The sequence below is a fragment of the Argiope bruennichi genome, chromosome 2, assembly GCF_947563725.1.
Source record: "Argiope bruennichi chromosome 2, qqArgBrue1.1, whole genome shotgun sequence".
In the NCBI taxonomy this organism is placed as follows: Eukaryota; Metazoa; Arthropoda; class Arachnida; order Araneae; family Araneidae; genus Argiope; species Argiope bruennichi.
In genome coordinates, this window is record NC_079152.1 from 141,227,153 (window position 1) to 141,247,005 (window position 19,853).

General features: G+C 29.1%; 1 protein-coding gene across 15 annotated transcripts in view; it reads right to left on the reverse strand.

The window, feature by feature from the left end:
• The window catches only part of LOC129962049 (tyrosine-protein phosphatase Lar-like), a 648,630-nt gene that overhangs the window by 125,499 nt on the left and 503,278 nt on the right, over nt 1-19,853 (reverse strand). For all 15 annotated transcript variants that reach the window (XM_056075746.1, XM_056075747.1, XM_056075754.1 and 12 more), the window contains one exon: nt 12,892-13,176. In XM_056075746.1, coding sequence (XP_055931721.1) covers nt 12,892-13,176 — 285 coding nt within the window. The remainder of the gene's footprint in view (nt 1-12,891; nt 13,177-19,853) is intronic.

Here is a 19,853-nt window from a genome sequence, read left to right on the forward strand (position 1 = left end):
ATTATAACGCAGTCGTAGCGCTGCAAATCAAGTCTTCTAATATTTAATGCTTTTAGTAATCTCTTAACAAGAATGAACGGGAAATAATTTGTATTAATAAATTGCATTACTCCGACGGGCCTTGTCAACAAAGAGGATTTAACTACTCCTAATAGCAAAGTGGTTGGTTTCTGGAAACACAATGCGTTGCAATATGGGGAATGGGGGTGGGGAGAAAGTAGAGTTGAGAGGAGGGGGGTCGGAGACAAAATTAACGAATAAACATGGTGACGGGAAGTCCCAGAGAATAATCCATTTAAATTATGATCACAGTTCCATGTGTAGTAAAATTAGTCGCCTTCTAGCTGATGATAAGTATTAGTTTCTGTAACGTGCGAATTTATTCAGTTTCAATTAAAAATTTTAATTACATCTCCATCATAAAAACTCCCATCTGGGAATTCAGTTTTAGATTCAAGTGGTTGGTGATTATGTGATGCGATTTTTACAAACGAGTTCAGAATTATTTAGGATTATATTCTGAATTGAATTATCATGAAGCTGATGAGCTATTATGAAATAAACTATTCTCAATGCCGTTCCCCCCCCCCCTTTTATTACTTTTTGTGACTTTTTTGCTTATAATTTATCGCTTTGGGACAGTACATTTACTCCTTCGTTACAATTTAGTTTTGATCGATACGGCATTGTTTCTCACAACGTCATTGCATCAGAAAAATTTTTGATGTTCAAAACCTATTTCGAAGCAAGTCTTAAAATTAAATTTGTTTTATTTTATTTTTATTTCCATGAAAGCAAATGTAAACTAATTACAAATACTTTTTACTGTTTCCCGTAATTTATTGTACTTTAGTTAAATTAGCCTTTCATTCTGAAACTGTAGCACAATTGCTTTGGGACGAGGATTTTGAACAATAGTTGCATAATCATAACAATAGTCGTACCTGCGCTTCGCTACTATTTTATTTTTATTTTCATGAATGCAAAGAAATGTAAGCTAATTTTAAAAGATTTTTATGGTTTTTCGGAGTTTATTGGAGTTAGATTAGCGTTTCGTTTTGAAACTGTAACACAGTTGCTTTGAGACGTGCTTCATATTTTTGAACAATAGTTACACGATCAGGATGATAATCGTACCTGTGCCTCATTCTACAAACTTCCACGCATCTGCATCAGACCAACATGCAACGAAAAATCTCCAAATTTCACGACTCGAATCAGCGATTCTCCGTTCTAAAGCCCGGTGTTCTATTATTAGGTTACAATAAAGCTGCAAATTTCTCTGAAATGCATAGAATATGTTTTGTGATGTTGCCTAGCATCATGCTTAGAATATGCTTTGTGGAACTGCTGAATAAAGCGAAATTTCAAATACAAATCCTGATAAAAAATAAAATTACGTTTTAAAAATCGGATTATAGATTTTTTTAGGCTGTTAAATGATTCATACGGATTTTGAAAATATCAAAAGAAAGTAATCTTTTAAATCTCGATTTTAATATTGCCAAAACCATGCGAATGAGTTTATACCATAACATTAAAAACTCTGTTACGGATTGTGAATTAAATTCAATTGAAAAATTAATAAGAATAAAGAACCAAGTGTACAGAAAAGAAAAGAAATCGATATCATTGAAAGAGCCATTTTTTTTCGAAGACAATATAAAAGCACTTTTGTGAAATAAGAGTTTTGGAAGATATGGTCATTAATTTCCATAAATAAATCGCTGCATTGGCAATGATTTAATTATGGAAAAAATAAATCATTGCGAATAATAAAAATTGAAATAAATAAATTATAATAAATAATGACATTGCGATTGTCCATTTAGCTCTGGTTGAACTTATTTTTGAGCTCTATAAATCTTTTTGTTTGACGCCTATTTTTTAATTCCTTTAGTATCTTCTTTCCTCTGATAAAATGGAGATTTTTGTGACACAGACAGCCCACTTCAGAGTGTTTCTAATAACATTTTGCAGTTCGAATAATTGGCAAAATATTTGATTTAAGTAAAACTAATAAATGAAGCAGTTTGAAATGTTCATGTAGCGATTTGTTTATATTTCCCTGATGCCATTCAATAATAAGTAATAACAGCTATTTCTTCTTTCTTCAATGTGTTTATTTCACACACACACACACACACACACACACACACACACACACACACACACACACACACACACACACACACACACACACACACACACACACACACACACACACACACACACACACACACACAGAGAGAGAGAGAGAGATGGATAGAAAGATAGGTTCACTCTTCTTCCCAAATTATCTAAAGAAACGTTGCTAAGCATTCTGTTTTTAAAATGTCCATAATGAACAGAAATCTATCAGCATTCTACACAGATAAAGCCATAAATATTTACTTTACAAAACTGTATAGATCATGTTAAATACTGATCTATTTGCAAACAAATACAAAACACATAAATAAACACGAAGAACAACAACAATTAATAGAACTTAAAAGTATGTCTCATCTTTTTTTTCCCACGAAAGATGCGTGCTAGATTTCAAAATTAAAGATGCTATTTTCTATTTGTCATGTGCCTAGTGAGCATGAATTGACTTCGTCAGCGTGCTTATTCGTGATATAAAAACAAAGTTTGATAATAAAAATTCTTTCCTTTCCTCATAATATTAGAAACTTTTAGTATTGCCATCATAAATTGCGTCGGAGCATATAAGCTTTTATTCGTTCCAGTTTGAATTTAATAAAATTTAACGACAAAACCAATAATAACCTTTCGATTTAATGTACATTTGGTAGAATTTAATATTATTAAGTTTATTGTATTTACTTAATACCGGTAACACTATAGAAATAAATGCTATTTTGTCTCGGAAATTTAGATATTTGTATAATTAAATCACTTGCAGTAGAGATAAAACAGAAATATTATTCTAAATTACATTTAACTTCGACAAACATCGAGTTGCTAGTGAACGTATGAATTATTACTCATTTCGCAAGTAAAGATGAGGTTATTACGCATTCCAGGAATATCTAAGTGAATTAAATTAAACTTCGCAAACCAATTTATCTCAACATTTGACTTATCTGATAATTCTATCAGTTGCATCAGTATGGTGCTGATGGTCTCTTTCAAATAGCAGCTGAAATTAAAGCTTAATGAAAAATGTAAGACACAAATATTTGTTTTTGAGTTTTAGTATCTAGAGTATGATAATAGTATTAATCTTTATCACAGTTCTACTAATGATTATAATATAAATATACTAAATCTTCAGAAATTTTATTAAATTTGCTTAAAAATCGGTATGCCATAGTGGTAACAAAAACAAGAGTGAAAATTAACTAGAATGTTTTCTCCATTTCGGCCCTGATAATGAGCTTAAAGCTGATGGCGTCTACTCATTTTCCATAAAAATTATGAGTGTTAATAAATTTACTGATTCCAAATCTTCTAAACAATTGTTCCACCCATTATCTCATTTTTGGCTAAACATTTTAATCACATATCTGAAGAGTAAAAACAGAAAATAAACAAAAAAAAAAAAAAAAAAAAAAAAAGAAAGAAAAGAAAAAAGGAAAATATAATAGTCAAATTCAATATTGATGAAGCCTAAAAGATTACTGCTCATTAAAAATTTCTGCTAAATTTACCAACATAACAAATATTCAAGATTAAAATAGTGATAACTATTTTTCTTGTTTAATAACAATGGAGAACTTAACAAAAACAGCTGATAAATTTTGTCCCATTAAAAAAAATCAGTTTAGTTCCATTTTTTAAAAAAAATATGAAATTATTCTTTATTCTAGTAATTCTTGACCCCCAAGGCAATGTTTCGTAAGAAGGTTTTCAGCTTTGTACTAACCGACTCATAATACTAAGAATTATGAAGATACATCTTCTAATTTCGCAAACTGAACTTATTTTAATTCACATCACCTGGAACATATAATAACTTTTTCAAAACCTCAAGCGACTTTTCCAAAATTTGCACGGTTTGGAGTAGAATATTTTAGAAGAGCATGACGATCCTGGTATTGGCCTCGTTAATTCATTACGGTGCAAAATTACAAAGTTCGCGCCAAAATATAGCCTTAAAATTTGCTTGAAAACACGACATAAAAATAATTAAACTCTCTACGGAAGAAAATAAAAACTTTGAAAAATAATAAATGCGCATCACACGCAATATGAATTTTCATCTACTCATTTCCCATCAGAATTATGCGTGTTAGTAAGTTTGTATATTCCACAGAGTAGAAATTCAAAAGCGATTGCAATAAAAATGCAACAAGCAATATCATCTTCAGTATTCATTATGGAAACCATTCTGATCTTTCGTTGAATCTGTACATTTATACTCCTTGTTTGACATGAAGAATTTAGAGAATGTAAAAACTGAGCAGTATGTCAATGTGCTTAACATCATTTATATTAAGCGATTTATATTAATATTATTTATATTATAGTTTTTGCAATAAAAATTTACAACTGAAGTATTAATCTTTCAGCTACGTGGATATTAATGCTTATCTGAACAGAACATGGTTAATTATTTTATTTAAATAAATGACTACTGAAGAATTTTTAGAAGTCTGATACATCTGTAATGGTTTATTCCATTTTTTTTTCTCTGCCCTCAACCGGCAAATTGGACTCCAGAAATACTTCCCATTCTAAAGAGTAGTGGACAGTTTCTTTCTCTTAATTTTTTATTTTTGGATCGAAGTAGTCAGGGAGTAGTGTTCAGTTATCTGGCAACCAATGATGATAATTAGTTTCATCCCTAAATTTGAATTCATAACTTTAATCGATACTTTATGTTTGTTTTCGAGTTATATGAACTCAGAAACAAGAAATAAATAAACAAAAATATCTCAGATTTCTTTAGATTTTGGAATGTGGCTATCGAATTGTACATTCTCGGTTTCGGTACCAAATGATTCCAAGGTTCGAAGTTGATTTCATTAACTGGAAGCGCGAAATTTTGGAAAGAGGGATTCCGACTCACGTGTCATCCTCGTTATCCACAACAATTTAAACCACAGATTCTGTCCAGATTGCAGAATTCATACAATTTGAAACGGTAATTAAAAAAAAACTGTAAACTTGAATAGTCGCAAAATTAGTGCAGTAGTTTTGCCAGTAGAAAAATGATATTTACTATAATTTTGGAAGTTATTTCAAAGTTATCGAAGAAAAAGAGTAAGATGCAATGCACCATTGAATAAAGAAGCGTAGAAAAAAAATAAGTTGTTAGCTATTTGATTTACATCTATTTTTTGTCTTAATGAAAGAAAATTTGACATATTTATATTAATCGGCTAAATATATAAAGATTTACAACAAATTTGTATCATGTACGATTTTGGAAATTTTTATAAACTATATTCAGTGATAATCAACAATTTTCTCAAACTTCAAATTTTCTATGAGATACGCAATCTGAATAATAGCTTCCCAAATAAGATAAAAATGTATCATCCACATTACGATTTCAAAGCAACAAAGGCGCATCAACCTTTATCATCTTCAGACGCACATTAATGGCCCATCTCTGGTGTCTAGTCGAATCTCCACATTTCCGTCGCTTCTTCAGGATCGGAAATTAAAAAGAGAACGTCCCTTTTATGTGTGGTCCGAAAAGTGCGACAGGGCGCTCGAAAGGCAGGCACATTTAAGGTAAAAGTCTCTACAATACAAATTTGCACCTGGAATATTGATCGTCGTTGCCATGACAACCAAAGTCGGGGCTAAAGGTTGCCATTTGGGATTACCTAAAGTAAACAGAGTGCTTGGAACGAGTGTTAAAGGAAGACGCGCATTGGAGCCGCTATCACATGCTTTTAAAACGGAAAATAATCCTGTGCCGACAGCGTCCATTTTTTTATGTCCTTTGTTGCCTTTTCTAAAGTGTATTGTAGAAACAAGTTCACCACTTTGGGGCTTTGGGGAATTGTAAATTCATTGTGTGTCGTTATTGTTGAGAAAATATAGCGCGGAACTCTGAAATGGAATTTCTTCTCTTCCGTTGTATCTGCCTCTGTAAAAATATATTTCTGAATGAAAGAATAAAATGAAAAGAATTGTATACATACTTAGAAAAATGTATCAATGCCCTTGCTTTGTAGTTTTTTTTTATGCAAAATATTTTTCTATTCAGGGATGAACTCAGCTTCAAATGATGCATTCGTTCCTGATATCGGAACGATTTGCATCTATTTGATGTTTCAGATTTTTTTTATATATACAAACAAATTCTTTTTTTTTAATATCAGCATTTTACACCAACGTTATTTTTTTAAATTTACAGCAATACTTTTGATACAATTATTTCTTTATTGTGCATTTAAATAAATATAGATTTTGTATTCATAACGATGTGTTTCTTTGTTAAGATTAATATTTTTGTTTTCTTTTAATTCTGAAATTGTCCATTTCGATCTCATCCAAGTTTATACTGTATAAATTATTTTCTAAACACTATCCTTTTATTTAATTTCAACATATTGATATCGTCACGTTATTATATATAAATTGATTGAAAAATGACTATTGATTTTTAGGCTTATACCGTGACGCTATAGTATAAATATAATAGTATTTTATTATTTTGGTACATTTTTAATAATGTTTATTTGATGTTCGTTCACCAGCGCTATCACGTCGTTAATGGCATAATTTTATTACAATTGAGCATAAATTATGTCTCTTTCAAATACTATTCTCGCACCAAATTGCAGTAATGTGTAGAAGTAACACGTTGATCAATTTATGTAGTAAAATAAACAGAGTGTGACTGGCAGTACTGGACGATAATTCAAAGATCAATCAAATTTGCCGGTCAACAATGACTCCCACGGCGCTACAGAAATAATCAAATGTCGGTTATTGATGACCTCAATGGTGACCAATGTGGTATTATAGTTGAGATTAAGTAATTAGGAATATTCTCAGCTACGCGCATTGATTAAGCAGTTAAAAAAAATTCTCAGGCCAAATTGCAGTAATATGCAGAAATGCCATGTCGATTATTTTATGTAGTGAATCACGCAGAGAGTGTGACTGGAGAGTCAACCTTTTTAGTCACCTATGACTTCTAAGGTGCTACAGAAATAACTAGATGTCAGTTATTGGTGACCCCATGGCGACCAATGTGGTATTATGAAGGATGGTAAAGTACTTAGAAATATTCTCAGCTACGAGCATTGATTAAGCAGGAATATTCTAAGGCAAAATTGCAATAATGTGCAGAATTGCCACGTCAGTCATTTTATGTAGTGAAATACATAGAGAGTGCGACTGGGCGGAACTGAAAGATAATTCACAGATCAGTCCACTTGGCCAGTCACTTATGAGCCCCACGAAGCTATAGAAATAACCAGATGACGGTAATTGGTGACCCCATGGCGACCAATGTAGTATTTTGGTGGATGATTAAATAATTAGGAATATTCTCAGCCACAAGCATTGATTAAGCAGCTAAGAATATTCTCAGACCAAATTACAGTAATGTGCAGAAGTGCCACATCAGTCATTTTATGTGGTGAAATACAGAAGAAAGTGTGAATGGCAGGGCTGAAAGATAATTCAAATATCAGTCAACTTTGCCAGTCGCCTATGAGCCCAACGGCGCTATAGAAATAATCAGATGTCGGTCATTGGTGACCCACTCTCATGTGACCAATGTGGTATTAAGCAAAATGATTAAACAATTAGGAATCAGTAAGTCATAAACGAATGCATTTAAATGAGATTAAAATTCAAATGAATGAAGATAGAGCATTTCTATTTGAACGGAAAGGTTGGAAACGGTATTAGAATTTATTTTTCACTAAGTTAAAATAAACTGGTAGCACTATTAGAATTTAAAGCATTAGATGTTTCTGCAGAGTTGGTAGACAAATGTGATGGAAGATTTAGAAAACGACCATAGTAATGTCTAAAAAATATTAAACATCAGTTATTAGCGTTCAAATAAAAAGCTATTAATCTGAAAAGAATGTATAAGCTTGCGGTTATTGGTATTAAAGTGACATATAAAATAAAACACCAAAAGGTTAATTAACTTAATTAAGTTAGGTAAAACTTTTTAAATTAAAAAAAGGTTTAAAAACATTTATTTAAGAGAACTTCAAGAAATGTTTTGTATTAATACGTAGCAAACAGGAAGGGATTTCATATCGACATCTATAGTGCTTTTTTGAAAAATTCAACTTTGTCCAAAGTACCTATAAGTACTTTTTTACTTGTCTTGTACTTGTTTCGCAGGAAATAAAATAATGTCTAAAATTCTAAATTCCTAATCATTCATTCTAAAATCTTAAATGATTTAGTCATCACGCAGAAAATTAAATTCGAAGTAACATTTTACCAAAATTATTAGAATTGAACTCATTTAAACATATTAAAAACTATATTTGTTCGCTATTATTATTGTAATTTCATTTAGTAAGAAAACAAATTAACGGTTTATATATATCTTGCCTAAAAATCAACATATAAAATATATGTTTTTACTTATTGCAAATAAGATAAAAGTAAGTATTATATGTATAACATAATGGCAAAATTATATAAAGATGTATTTAATAATGAAGACCTTCTCGGGTTTCATCTTTAAAAAAAAGCGGGACTTTTACTGAAAATATTTTTTTTTTGTTATTAAAAATCTCATTAATTTAATGCATTAACAAGAAGCCACATATTATACAGTATAGAGATTATTTTAAACTCTAATTATAAGTAGCTTAATGAACTTATCAGATTACAGAAAAGAGCTTTCATATTTCAGTCATCCCGTTAATAAACAACTCGACCGATATTAATAAGCAAATCAAGGCCAGGCTTAAAAGATACTCGAAACATCACCCGCTCTCCACACAACTCAACTTCATTAACATTAAATCAGTCCGCATCTGAAAGATAGCTAAATCAATCGAAACATTTTTGACATCTATACAGTCATGCCGATGCACCAATAGACAAAGGTGTAATTGAATGCGGACTGCATGTTCATTTCGGGCATGAGGGTTAAGGGGAATTAGTTGCCATCTGAAGCGTTGAGAGCGGAATTCGAACTATGTCGGACTCATTGCACACCTGAGGGGATGTAGTGGGGTGATTAGAATCAAACGATGCAATTATTGTGAGGGAAGTTTTAGGTTGGGGAGGCATGCGACTAATTATCGGTATCGGGAAACAATCAGACAATACAATGCGAGGCTAAAAGACGGTGGTTTCCATAAAATGGACCAATAATAAAGTTAAAAACAACCAAGGCATAATTTTTTGGGAAAATGTATTAAATTAATTAATATACTTTTTTTTTCTTTTTTTTGCATTAGCGGCTTATAGCGACAGTTGGATGGTTAGACGTAAGTTTTGAAAAAAATATTAAATCTAATTCCACCTACGATGTTCCGTTAGAGGACACTCATAATGTTAAATCTGATTATCAATTACTGTCAGGAAATAGGATGGATGGTCATTAGCGACTCTTGAGAGATAGTTTAAAGGTCAGATATCTATGAAAAGGAATGATTCAAGTTTGAAACCTGGTTCCATCAAAGATCCGCCGTTTAGAAGAAACCCTGAATATTAAATCTGATTATAAATTATTGTGAGGAAAATTTTAAGTTTGTGAGGCATTTATTAGTATCGGGAGACAATACGTTGCAAAACTCGAAAGTCGTTGTGGTAAAGCATTTATGTGCCCCTTTTCTTCCTGAGCAATTGGGACGAATTCGATCAAATTTTGAACATTACAAAACAAGTTATGATAAATAATACTGCTAGAATTTCAAAGCACAAAAATTAATTAACTATTCAGTTAAAATTAACATAACTTTTTTTTTACATTTTGAGCTCTACCATTATATTTCAAAAAAATTTCGCTTTTATTTTAATACACTTTTTAAAAGTGCTTTTTATTAATTTTGAAGTAGCGATTCATTAATGTTTAAAACTAAGTTTAAGTCAATCGCTCAAACGAAGACAACAGACATTTGTGAACAATATTTGTAATGCTAATTTAAAATAATTTTTACGAATTATAGAAAAAATTAACTTCATTATTGGTCTATTTCAATGGACTTTAATCAAAAACAGCGGCTAAAAAGAAAGTAATGTTTGTTACGGTAAATATATTATGTATCAGAGGATTTCAATTCGAGTAACTCCGGCTATATTAATTAGTAAAAACGTTATATCGGATAAAGAAGAAAAAATAACATAGTTAAAAATAACTACTCAATGTTATTTAAAATTTTTCAAAAAGTTTGTAAAAATAAATTTAATATTGGAAATAGTGTGCTTTCAACTATTTCATCTAAATTTACTTGATATTTGATGTCTTTCTCTTTAAATGAAATAATCGTTTTTTAGCTATGAAGGTGATAAGGGTGTATCAATTAAGACCTACATGTTTCTGACATTAGAAATTAAAACATAATTTTTCTGTTTTTTTTAAAAGTAAAATTTAGTGATCTCCATTCAAAAGTAAAGTAAAGTAGTTCATTTTATAAACTTTAGGTCAATAAAATTTATATTTGTAAGTCACGGAAGTGAGAATATATCAGATACTGTTTATAATATGTCAGATATTTATAATATATTTCAAATGATACGGACATTTCAGTGTTTCTTCTGCATGTTGAACGAAACTGCAAGCTACAATAAGAATTCTCTACATTTGTATGCTTATCCTATAATTCCTTTATTATCAGTATTCATACCTTTATTTTATTTTTTATTTGTACCATATATTAATCCGAAGTAGGTAAAATAGCTTACCTATAAAATCTATTTCTTACTCAAAAATAATCTGTGAATTTAGGACATATTTAAAAAAAACTAATTTAATTTTTTTAAAAACCTTGAGACGAGGGATGTAAATACAGTCAATTAAAACTAAGAATAAGAACTTAGAAATCTGATCAGAACAAAAAAAAATCAATCAGAAACTAAGAAAGAAATATTACATGCGAATCCTTTAAATTCCTCCCTATTAGTGTCTCTACATATTAATTCAACGATTATTTAACAAGAGAGTTTATCTACAAAATTTATTTATTTTTTACTCTAAAATAACCTGTGAATTTAGAACATGGCTTAGGATCATTGATTACATTAATTTTCTCTAAAAATCTTTAAAAATGGGATGAGAGATCAGATTAATAAAATTGTTTCAAAGTAAACAAAAAGAAATTGAAAGAGAAACGTCGAGATACTAAAGTTAATTTAAAATTTTATAAAAAACATTTATCTTTTAAAAAAATAAAGTCCTTGCGAACAAATGAAATAGATATTCGACAAAAGCAGCCTTTTCATGCTATGAGAAATTATTGTTATTTTGCATTTTTTACGGGAACTTTGAAGGAAATTATGCAGAAAAAAATTTATACCATCATAAACTTAAAAGTTTTACATTTTCAAAAATATCAGTTTCATTTTTGTGCAATTTTTCTTTCAGTTATTAATTTGTTAGAAAATTTAACGCAGATGATTTTGAAATACGATAGTTTGCAGCAGCTCCTACGCTGATCAAGGAAAAAAGCTTTGAACTATTCTATTACATTTTTTTAAATTTTTTCTTTTATTTTAATACACACGTTTTGTAAAAACAGCTTTGTATATAACAATATGTTATACAAAAATATTATCTAATTTATACAAAAATATAATATATGTAAGGATCTTAATCCTGTGCAACGCCGGGTATATCAACTAGAAAATTCATTAAACCAAACTTTAATATTCAAAGTTTTGGACTCTAGACCCGGCACTCAAGTGTACAAATAGTATTTGCCCACCTAACTGTTAATTTATGTGCGTGGCATATTGCGCACTTCGAAAGATAATGATGTTTGTATCAAGTATATATAGACAGAGTAACAAACTAAAGTGATATTCAAACTGAGCAGAATTAAAAATTGTAATGTGCTTAAGCACATTGAGAAATAAGTATTCTTTTGTTTGATTTAATAAAATTATTTCGAATGTCTGTTTACTTGTTAATAAATTTAGAAATTAGTTTTAAATCATTAGTATTAGAAATTGTTATATAATTTCATAAAATTATGCTTAATTATAGATGAAATTATCAATTTAAGGATGTCTACAATGTCCAACTTCTTCTTTGTAAATATAGTTGTAAATCGATGTAATGATATCCAAAATCTTACAAATCGATGTAACAACCAGATATTTCTTTATGTTATTTACTTGTCTATTGTTGTCTTTTGCAATTCCTTTATTTCTGTTTTTTATTCGAAATCGCCGATTTCATGTGTGATGTTTTTACCTTAGTAATTCTGCATCAAAGCAAAAACAGCTCTAGAGTTTATTATCATGCTGTTTGAGAAAGTGTTTCAGAGATATCAGAAGATGTTTTGTGATTTTCTAAGAAGACAGCAGTGGATATGCGCAATATCAAGCATAGAGTTGACAAAGAAAAGTCTTTGCTCAGTAGATATCCGACGAATCTTTATTATACTTGAAAATAATAGTCAATCATGCAAAAAGATCAGCTGTTATAATTTGGGCCCATAACCTTGTCTCTCTCTCTACAGCTTTGAAAGTTAACTTATGCCATAATAAGGTTTTTGAATATCCAGAGAAATTTACTACATATATTTCAATTTAGTGAAATAATTATTTTTTAAACGACTATTTGTCCATTTTAAGCTTTTTTTTAAAGAAAACATCAGATCCATGAAAAAATAAACGACATGTTTTTATGTTGGTTTCTAAGTTGAAATCGGCTAGACTGTGGGAAATTATACGCCGGAAAAAAGACAAGTACAACAAAATTTTATCGTGGTGAATCGCAAAATTGAAATTGAAAATTTTTTTATACGCAATAACTAAATTTAGAGGACCCACCTGCTAAAACAGTGAGAGTGGCGAGTGCACGGACCGGCTCTCCAACTCCATTTTCGGCCATGCATTCGTATGTGGCGTCATCCCTTCCTGCTTTGACAGGATCTATCCGGAGCACGGATCCGTTGGGCATTTCCTGAACTGTGTACCTCTGTGTGGTGACACGCTTTCCATTCTTCCTCCATTCTATCTGGGGTTTAGGGTTGCCGACTGCAGCACACACGAAGCTGGCCACTCCGTTGTTCAGCACCGTTTGATTGCGAGGAGCTGTTTCAATTCTTGGTGGATCTACAGAGATAAAATAAGAACACGAGTGTTAAATGTAAAGCTTTTGTGTAAAGGAAAGATATCGAACATGGGATGATGATTTATTAAGCAAGTAAAAAGGATCTTTTGGAAAGGTCTTTAGTAAGGTAAAGATCTGTTTTCTTTTTAAGCAAATAGAAAAGATCTGCCTGTTAAAAGATCTGTTAACAGACAGTATTAGCACGAGATCTCTGAGACGATTCAATAAAACAGAATAATTAGATAAGTGATTTGCTTGAAATGAAAGATGTCCAGTCAGTATGGTTATTCAGCGATATAGCCAACATGAAACCCATGATCAGTAAAACAAATAAAGTGAAAATCAACGAAGCAGTTATAAGAAATATGTGATCAAATGATAAAGACAGGGCGATATCAGTGATTCAATGATTAATATAATGTGAGATCAATGATCCAGTGATTTAGGTAGTTTAAAATCACTGATTCAATGATCAACACAGTGTGAGATCAATGATCCAGTGATGTAGGTAGTCTAAAATCACGGATTCAATGATATAAACAATGTGAAATCAATGATAGGATGAGATCTAAGACTTAATGATACAGATAAAATGAAACGAGTAATCCAATAATGCAGATAATATATAATCATTTACTGAATAATGTTGTCAGTATGAACTATCTAATACGGTAATACAAAATAAATATGCGAGATCAACTAAATAATGGGGCTGAAAAAATAAGCGAGATTTGCGTTTTAGTAGAATAATTCATATGAAATGAAATATTTGGTGCAAAATCAGTAAATAATGTAATAGTAGAGTAACATTAAATCGGAAATCAATAATTCAGTAAAACACAACATTTTCCCTCTATTATACATTTATGTAATATATATATATATATATATATATATATATATATATATATATATATATATATATATATATATATATATATATATATATATATATATATATTCTTACACATATCTGTTTATTACATGGTATGCAATAACTTTCATCCATGATACACAGGCAAAACAAACTGATCAGAAATAATATATAATGGTATCTCTTAATTTAGTGTGAATCCTATTTTTAATTATTAATTATCCTATTATTGAATTTTATCTTAGATAGACCCATGTTAGCCTCGTTGTAGAAAGTTCTCTTGTTTCCTCATCCAAATACCGCTTTTTATTTGGTTGTTTTTAACACGCGACTAATAAAATTGCTCATTCTATGGTTCCCACGCCAGAAATGAAGGCATAATAATCCATAACAGCTACGCATCTTTTTAAAAAGAAACCTAAGATTCCCTTGCCTACGTAGACACGTGGTAACAGAATTTCATAGTAAAATCACTGAAGGGGCAACTTTCGCATGAGTCCTATATCTTTTGCGCATTTGTCCTGATGCAAACTGACGCATGGTCTTTTCGCCTTTCCCTTGTACATAATATGCCTTCAATGTAAAGTAAGTTAATTCCAAAAGAAAATAATAAAAATAAATTTCGGCCACACATCTAAATAAATTTTGTTTATATATATATGTAAACTGAATTTCATTTTATGAATTCAGGAAATTAATTTTACAGGTGAATTTCAGTTTTAAAAGAATTTTCTGAGAAAATAAAATTATTTGCACAAAAGTTTCAACGTCTTTACGAATTCTTCCTATTACTTTTAGTTACAAAGTTACAGATATATTTAAATAGCATACCAATTTTATCCATTCCTTTATATAAATAATAAAAGATTTATATTATTTTTCAATGGTAATTAATGATGTGTTAGAAGAAATAAATGTAATGCAAATCTTTCACAGCGAAAATAAGAAAGCAAATAAAACATTTAGATAGTACTTATTTTTTACTTTTAAAGTGCTAAAAACAATAAAAATAAATTTCTATATCGCTGACAAAAGACAAATACAACAAAAGTAGCACCTTGGCTCACTACATATGAAGAGCGTTTCAGAAGATTGATGGTATAAGAAAAATTAGACAAATAAAACAAAAACTGTCTGCCATTTCGACGCAATATTTTTAAAACTTTACTAAAAATGAAATGTTATTTTTAACTAAATTTTATACTACTGGATGAATTAATACACTTGAAAAAGCCCCACAGGACTTAACTAATCCTTATTAATCTAAATATTCAAGAAAAGGGAGGTTAATATGATTCTTTATTTAAACAGAAATTGTAAAAATGTTTGTTGAATATATTTAAAAATATCTTTAAAATGCATTAAAATTCCCCAAGTAAGAAAATAACAAAACGTAACAATTTATACACATTTCTATTTTTTAAAACACAAGGTATAAAGTTATAATGCAAACACTTTCAAATCATGAATTTTCGATAGATTTAGAGAGAAGCTTTCAGAAACATCGCCACATACTTAAAAAAAAACAACAAAATAATAATTGAGTGTTTCTGGAAAGCCTTTTATTCTTCCATTTAACATAAAGCATTGAACACAACTTCCTTCTTTTTCTAGAGTTTAACGAAGACTTTAAAAGATTGGGTAAAGGAATAGTTTAACACAGATATAAGGGTAGAGGAGGGAGAAACTCATTTTTAAAACAACAAAATATGTTTGCAAAAGAAAAAGCGACGTGCCAGATTTGCTTTCGAAAGAGTCATCCCTGCAATACGGATAAGCAGGAACGCAAAAGAAATTATCCCGACATGCAAAGCGACAATGCTGGAGAGCACTCGCAGCAGCATCTCTTTGAAGGATTCTAAAATCAACTTCCATTAAAAGAGAGCAGAAATTTCATAAAAGCACCAAAAACATCTAACCCACGAATGCAGATATCTTTTCTAGGGCCCCATCAAATATTCATGATTTGTGTAATGCAGGTGCCTGGAGCCGAGATAAAAATGCGAACCCCGGAAGATGCGAAGATCTTAGGAAGAATGGGGTAAGTGGATGGAAATAAGCACCTCTTCGCCCTGAAGGTTAGTGTGATTGTTACGTAATAAATCGTATCGTTTACTTTAGGTGTAAAAGGCAGCGCCGTGTTTTATATTTCAAGGTTTTGAGCACAAATAAAGAGTGGGGTCCTAGTTAACAAAAAAACTGAATAACTAAAAATTGGTTTTAATCTTCAGTTCAAAAAAAGGAAGACATACAATGATTATTCTATGCTAAATAGTAATATTCAATACATTAATGTTATAAAAACAAATCTAGTATAACTTTATTTCCCTTTGTTTTAATTTTAGAAAATTTATCTATCGTCACTTAAATTATATAATATTATCTTTTTTTTTAAAGTTTACATTTGCAGGATTGGCAGAACAAGATACAAATTTGTTAGATTTCATAATATATATTTCAATATCCATTTCATAAAATTAATTCATATCTATAAGAATCAATACATTTAAAATAATAATTTCCAATTTATCAAACTGCGCTACCTTATATAAAGATCTATCAATGTATAAGGTAGCTCAGCATAATGTAGCTCTGTGCGATGTCACAAAAATTCGCATCGTTTATTCCTGATGTAAAGGAATTTCATTTAGGTGTGAATCTATCACACACACATATATATATATATATCCAAACATTTATAAATGAAATACCTATCACAAAAAATACATATTTGAAAAATATATCAAAAAATTTATGAATGGAAATATTAAAAAAAAGTTTTTATTTTTATTTTAAAAGATGCATTAAAAGGAATAGATTTTTTTAAAACAGATGAAATAAAAAGAACAGTTTTTTTTAAATATGAATTAATTCTACAATATGTGTACAAAATTATTACATAATTCAAAAAATTATTACACGAAGACTTTATAACTTAAATTAGACATTATTACTTAAAAAAGTTACATAGTTACATGCGGCATAAAGAACTCGTGTTTTGACCAAGAATGCACACACACACACACACACACACACACACACACACACACACACACACACACATGTTAATGTGTAAATTTAAGTTTTTAAAGTATTTTTGTGAGTGAATGTTGATTTAAGAAATTCACTTAGTTTGTTAAATAAAATTAATTAGATTAAATAAAAATGAATTAATGAATTAGAATATTTAGTTACTGCTTGAGATTAAAAAATTGGAACAGTTTCTTTTCTGTTAAATCAAAGAATTTAACGAAAATTTACATATTTTTTCAATGTTAAATGTTGGTGCATTATTATTTTCAATTGATAATAATAGTCATTTGATTATTAAAACCACATTAAAAGGTAAAATTGTTTTTTTTTCATTTTTTACGCTTTTTTTAATTAAGAGGTAAAGAAAATAACTATAATCGCAGATGGACCAAGAACATGACCTTAGGAAGTGTTTATTTAGTATTAATTTATAATCACATGATATACATGAAGCGCAATGCGTCAATCTAATATTAAAATCATTGCAATATTGCAAAAGGAAAAAGATGTCACGGCGCAAAGTAAAACAACATATAATCAAATAAGAATTGACAATTGCAGTGACTTTTATCATGCGATAGGGATGTAATGACTTTGTTGATTAAAACTGTTATATTATAATTATGACCTTATATTTATATTGTACCATATTTGTTATATTTATAGTGTATTATAATTGTTAATTATTATATTTCATCAATGCAAATCAGCTTGTAATCTCATTTAATGACTTCATTAAGAATGAAATTTTACAACGACATTATATTCTACTAAATGATCTATTCGACTTTTCATTTAGTATTTTTTTTCTTTTTAAAGCACAGATGGGAACAAGTAACTTTAACTTTCCATTGAAAAAATCTCACAAAATTTTATCTGCATAAACCAGAGACTATCATACTTGCCTTAGTCTATCATTTTACCCTTATAATTTTTATCGGGTGATTATGTTAACAATTCTGCTATCAAAATAGAAAGATAGAAAATGAAATTGTTCTCCAAAAACAGCAATCTTATTAAATAAATAATTATGAATAACATTATTTCTGAGAAGATAATATTTGATATTTTTATATCATATATTTCATAAGGTTAAAAGAATGGCAGGAAAACGCGTGCATAAAAATTACAATATATTCCATAATGATGGTAACAATAATTCCATAATGAGGGCAGTTAAGTAAAAATATTTATTTATAAAATTACTTGCCGATTCCCAAATTTATTATACAAACAAAATACAATTACGAAACATTTGTTTGGTTAAAGTTATTCTGTAATTATCTATTGATAATTCATGAAACGTGTATCTAAAATATAATTACAAATGAAAGAAACATTTTAATTTAGAAAATTTTATCAAAATATATGTCCGTTTTCAATATAAAAATTACAGTCGAAATTTTATTTCAAAATTACTCATATATCCCCCAAAATTACGCAAGAGCATTAGCAGTTTATAAGTTGATGTATTCTACTATATGTATCGTACCATGTTTATTTTTAGAAATAATATCTTTAATCCTTTATTAAACGGTTGAGCGAAAAGGAAATATTTTAAACTTTCTGATTTTATAGCTAAATATATTACATAAAAAGATTAAATTTCCCATTTATACTTACCGTTAATCCGATTTAAAATGTCGATTAAAAAGATTAAGGACTTAAATTAACATGTATTGTTCGAAAATCAATAAAAAACAACAATAGTAATTTTTAATAAAATTATATCGCAAATACGATAATACTCAGTAATATTTTTCGTATTCGTTATAAGATATTAATTTTTAATAAATTAAATTTTAGCTTTTAAAAATTAAAATTATTGCATAGTTAAATTATATTTTAAATTTAAAATTCCTTTCATAAGTTTACTGAAAGTATAACGCTAATGAAAAAGAACTTGCTTTAAATTTAACTTAATCAAAATGTTTTTCAATTCTGACGAACAAATTTATTCGGGAAAAAGAGTATTAGGCATAATTAAAATGACAATATAAGCTAATAAATTTGTAAAACACAAAGATGGCACGACGATCTTTTATTTCACAGAAAATATACAAGAATATACAAGAACAAAACATGCTTGACACAGAAGTATAATTCTAAAGAGAGATAATTTCATTTTATTATCAAAAAGGAATAAAACATTTGAGAAAATATATAATTTTCGTTATTAATTAAACAAAACAACTAGTTTTAGACTTTAAAAAATCAAAACTTACTATGCTTTAGCATCGATCTTGCCAATCTTTTGTATTTTATAATGTAAATTTATTTGCAGTAGTTGTATTCTGTCCTTAATATTAAAAGAAATTCTATGAATTGTATAGAAAAAAATTAGCATTTTAATTCGTTAAATTTCTTTGTCAATTTTGAAATTTTAAAATCTAATTAATTTCAAAAACCATATGAAGAGTGATTATTTGAATTTTATTTATTAAATGACTTTTGAAGTTATCTGAATATTTATTTAGCTTTAGTTCTTACTTATTTATTAGAATATTTATTTAGACTTATTTAAAAAGAGCCCATTTTGCTCAAACCAATGCAAACAGCGTTAAAAAATGTTCCATTTCAGAATCAGTATATAAACTTGAGAGTTTCGTAATGTAAAAAAGTAGAATAAAATTATTTATATCCCATTTTGAAGTCAGCATGGACAACCAGACGGGCAACCCATTTTTCAAATCTCCACTCCATATCAAGTTTAAGACAAGAGAGCAGATCTCTAAGCATCTTCTGAGGAATAGAAGCTGCTATAAACATGTA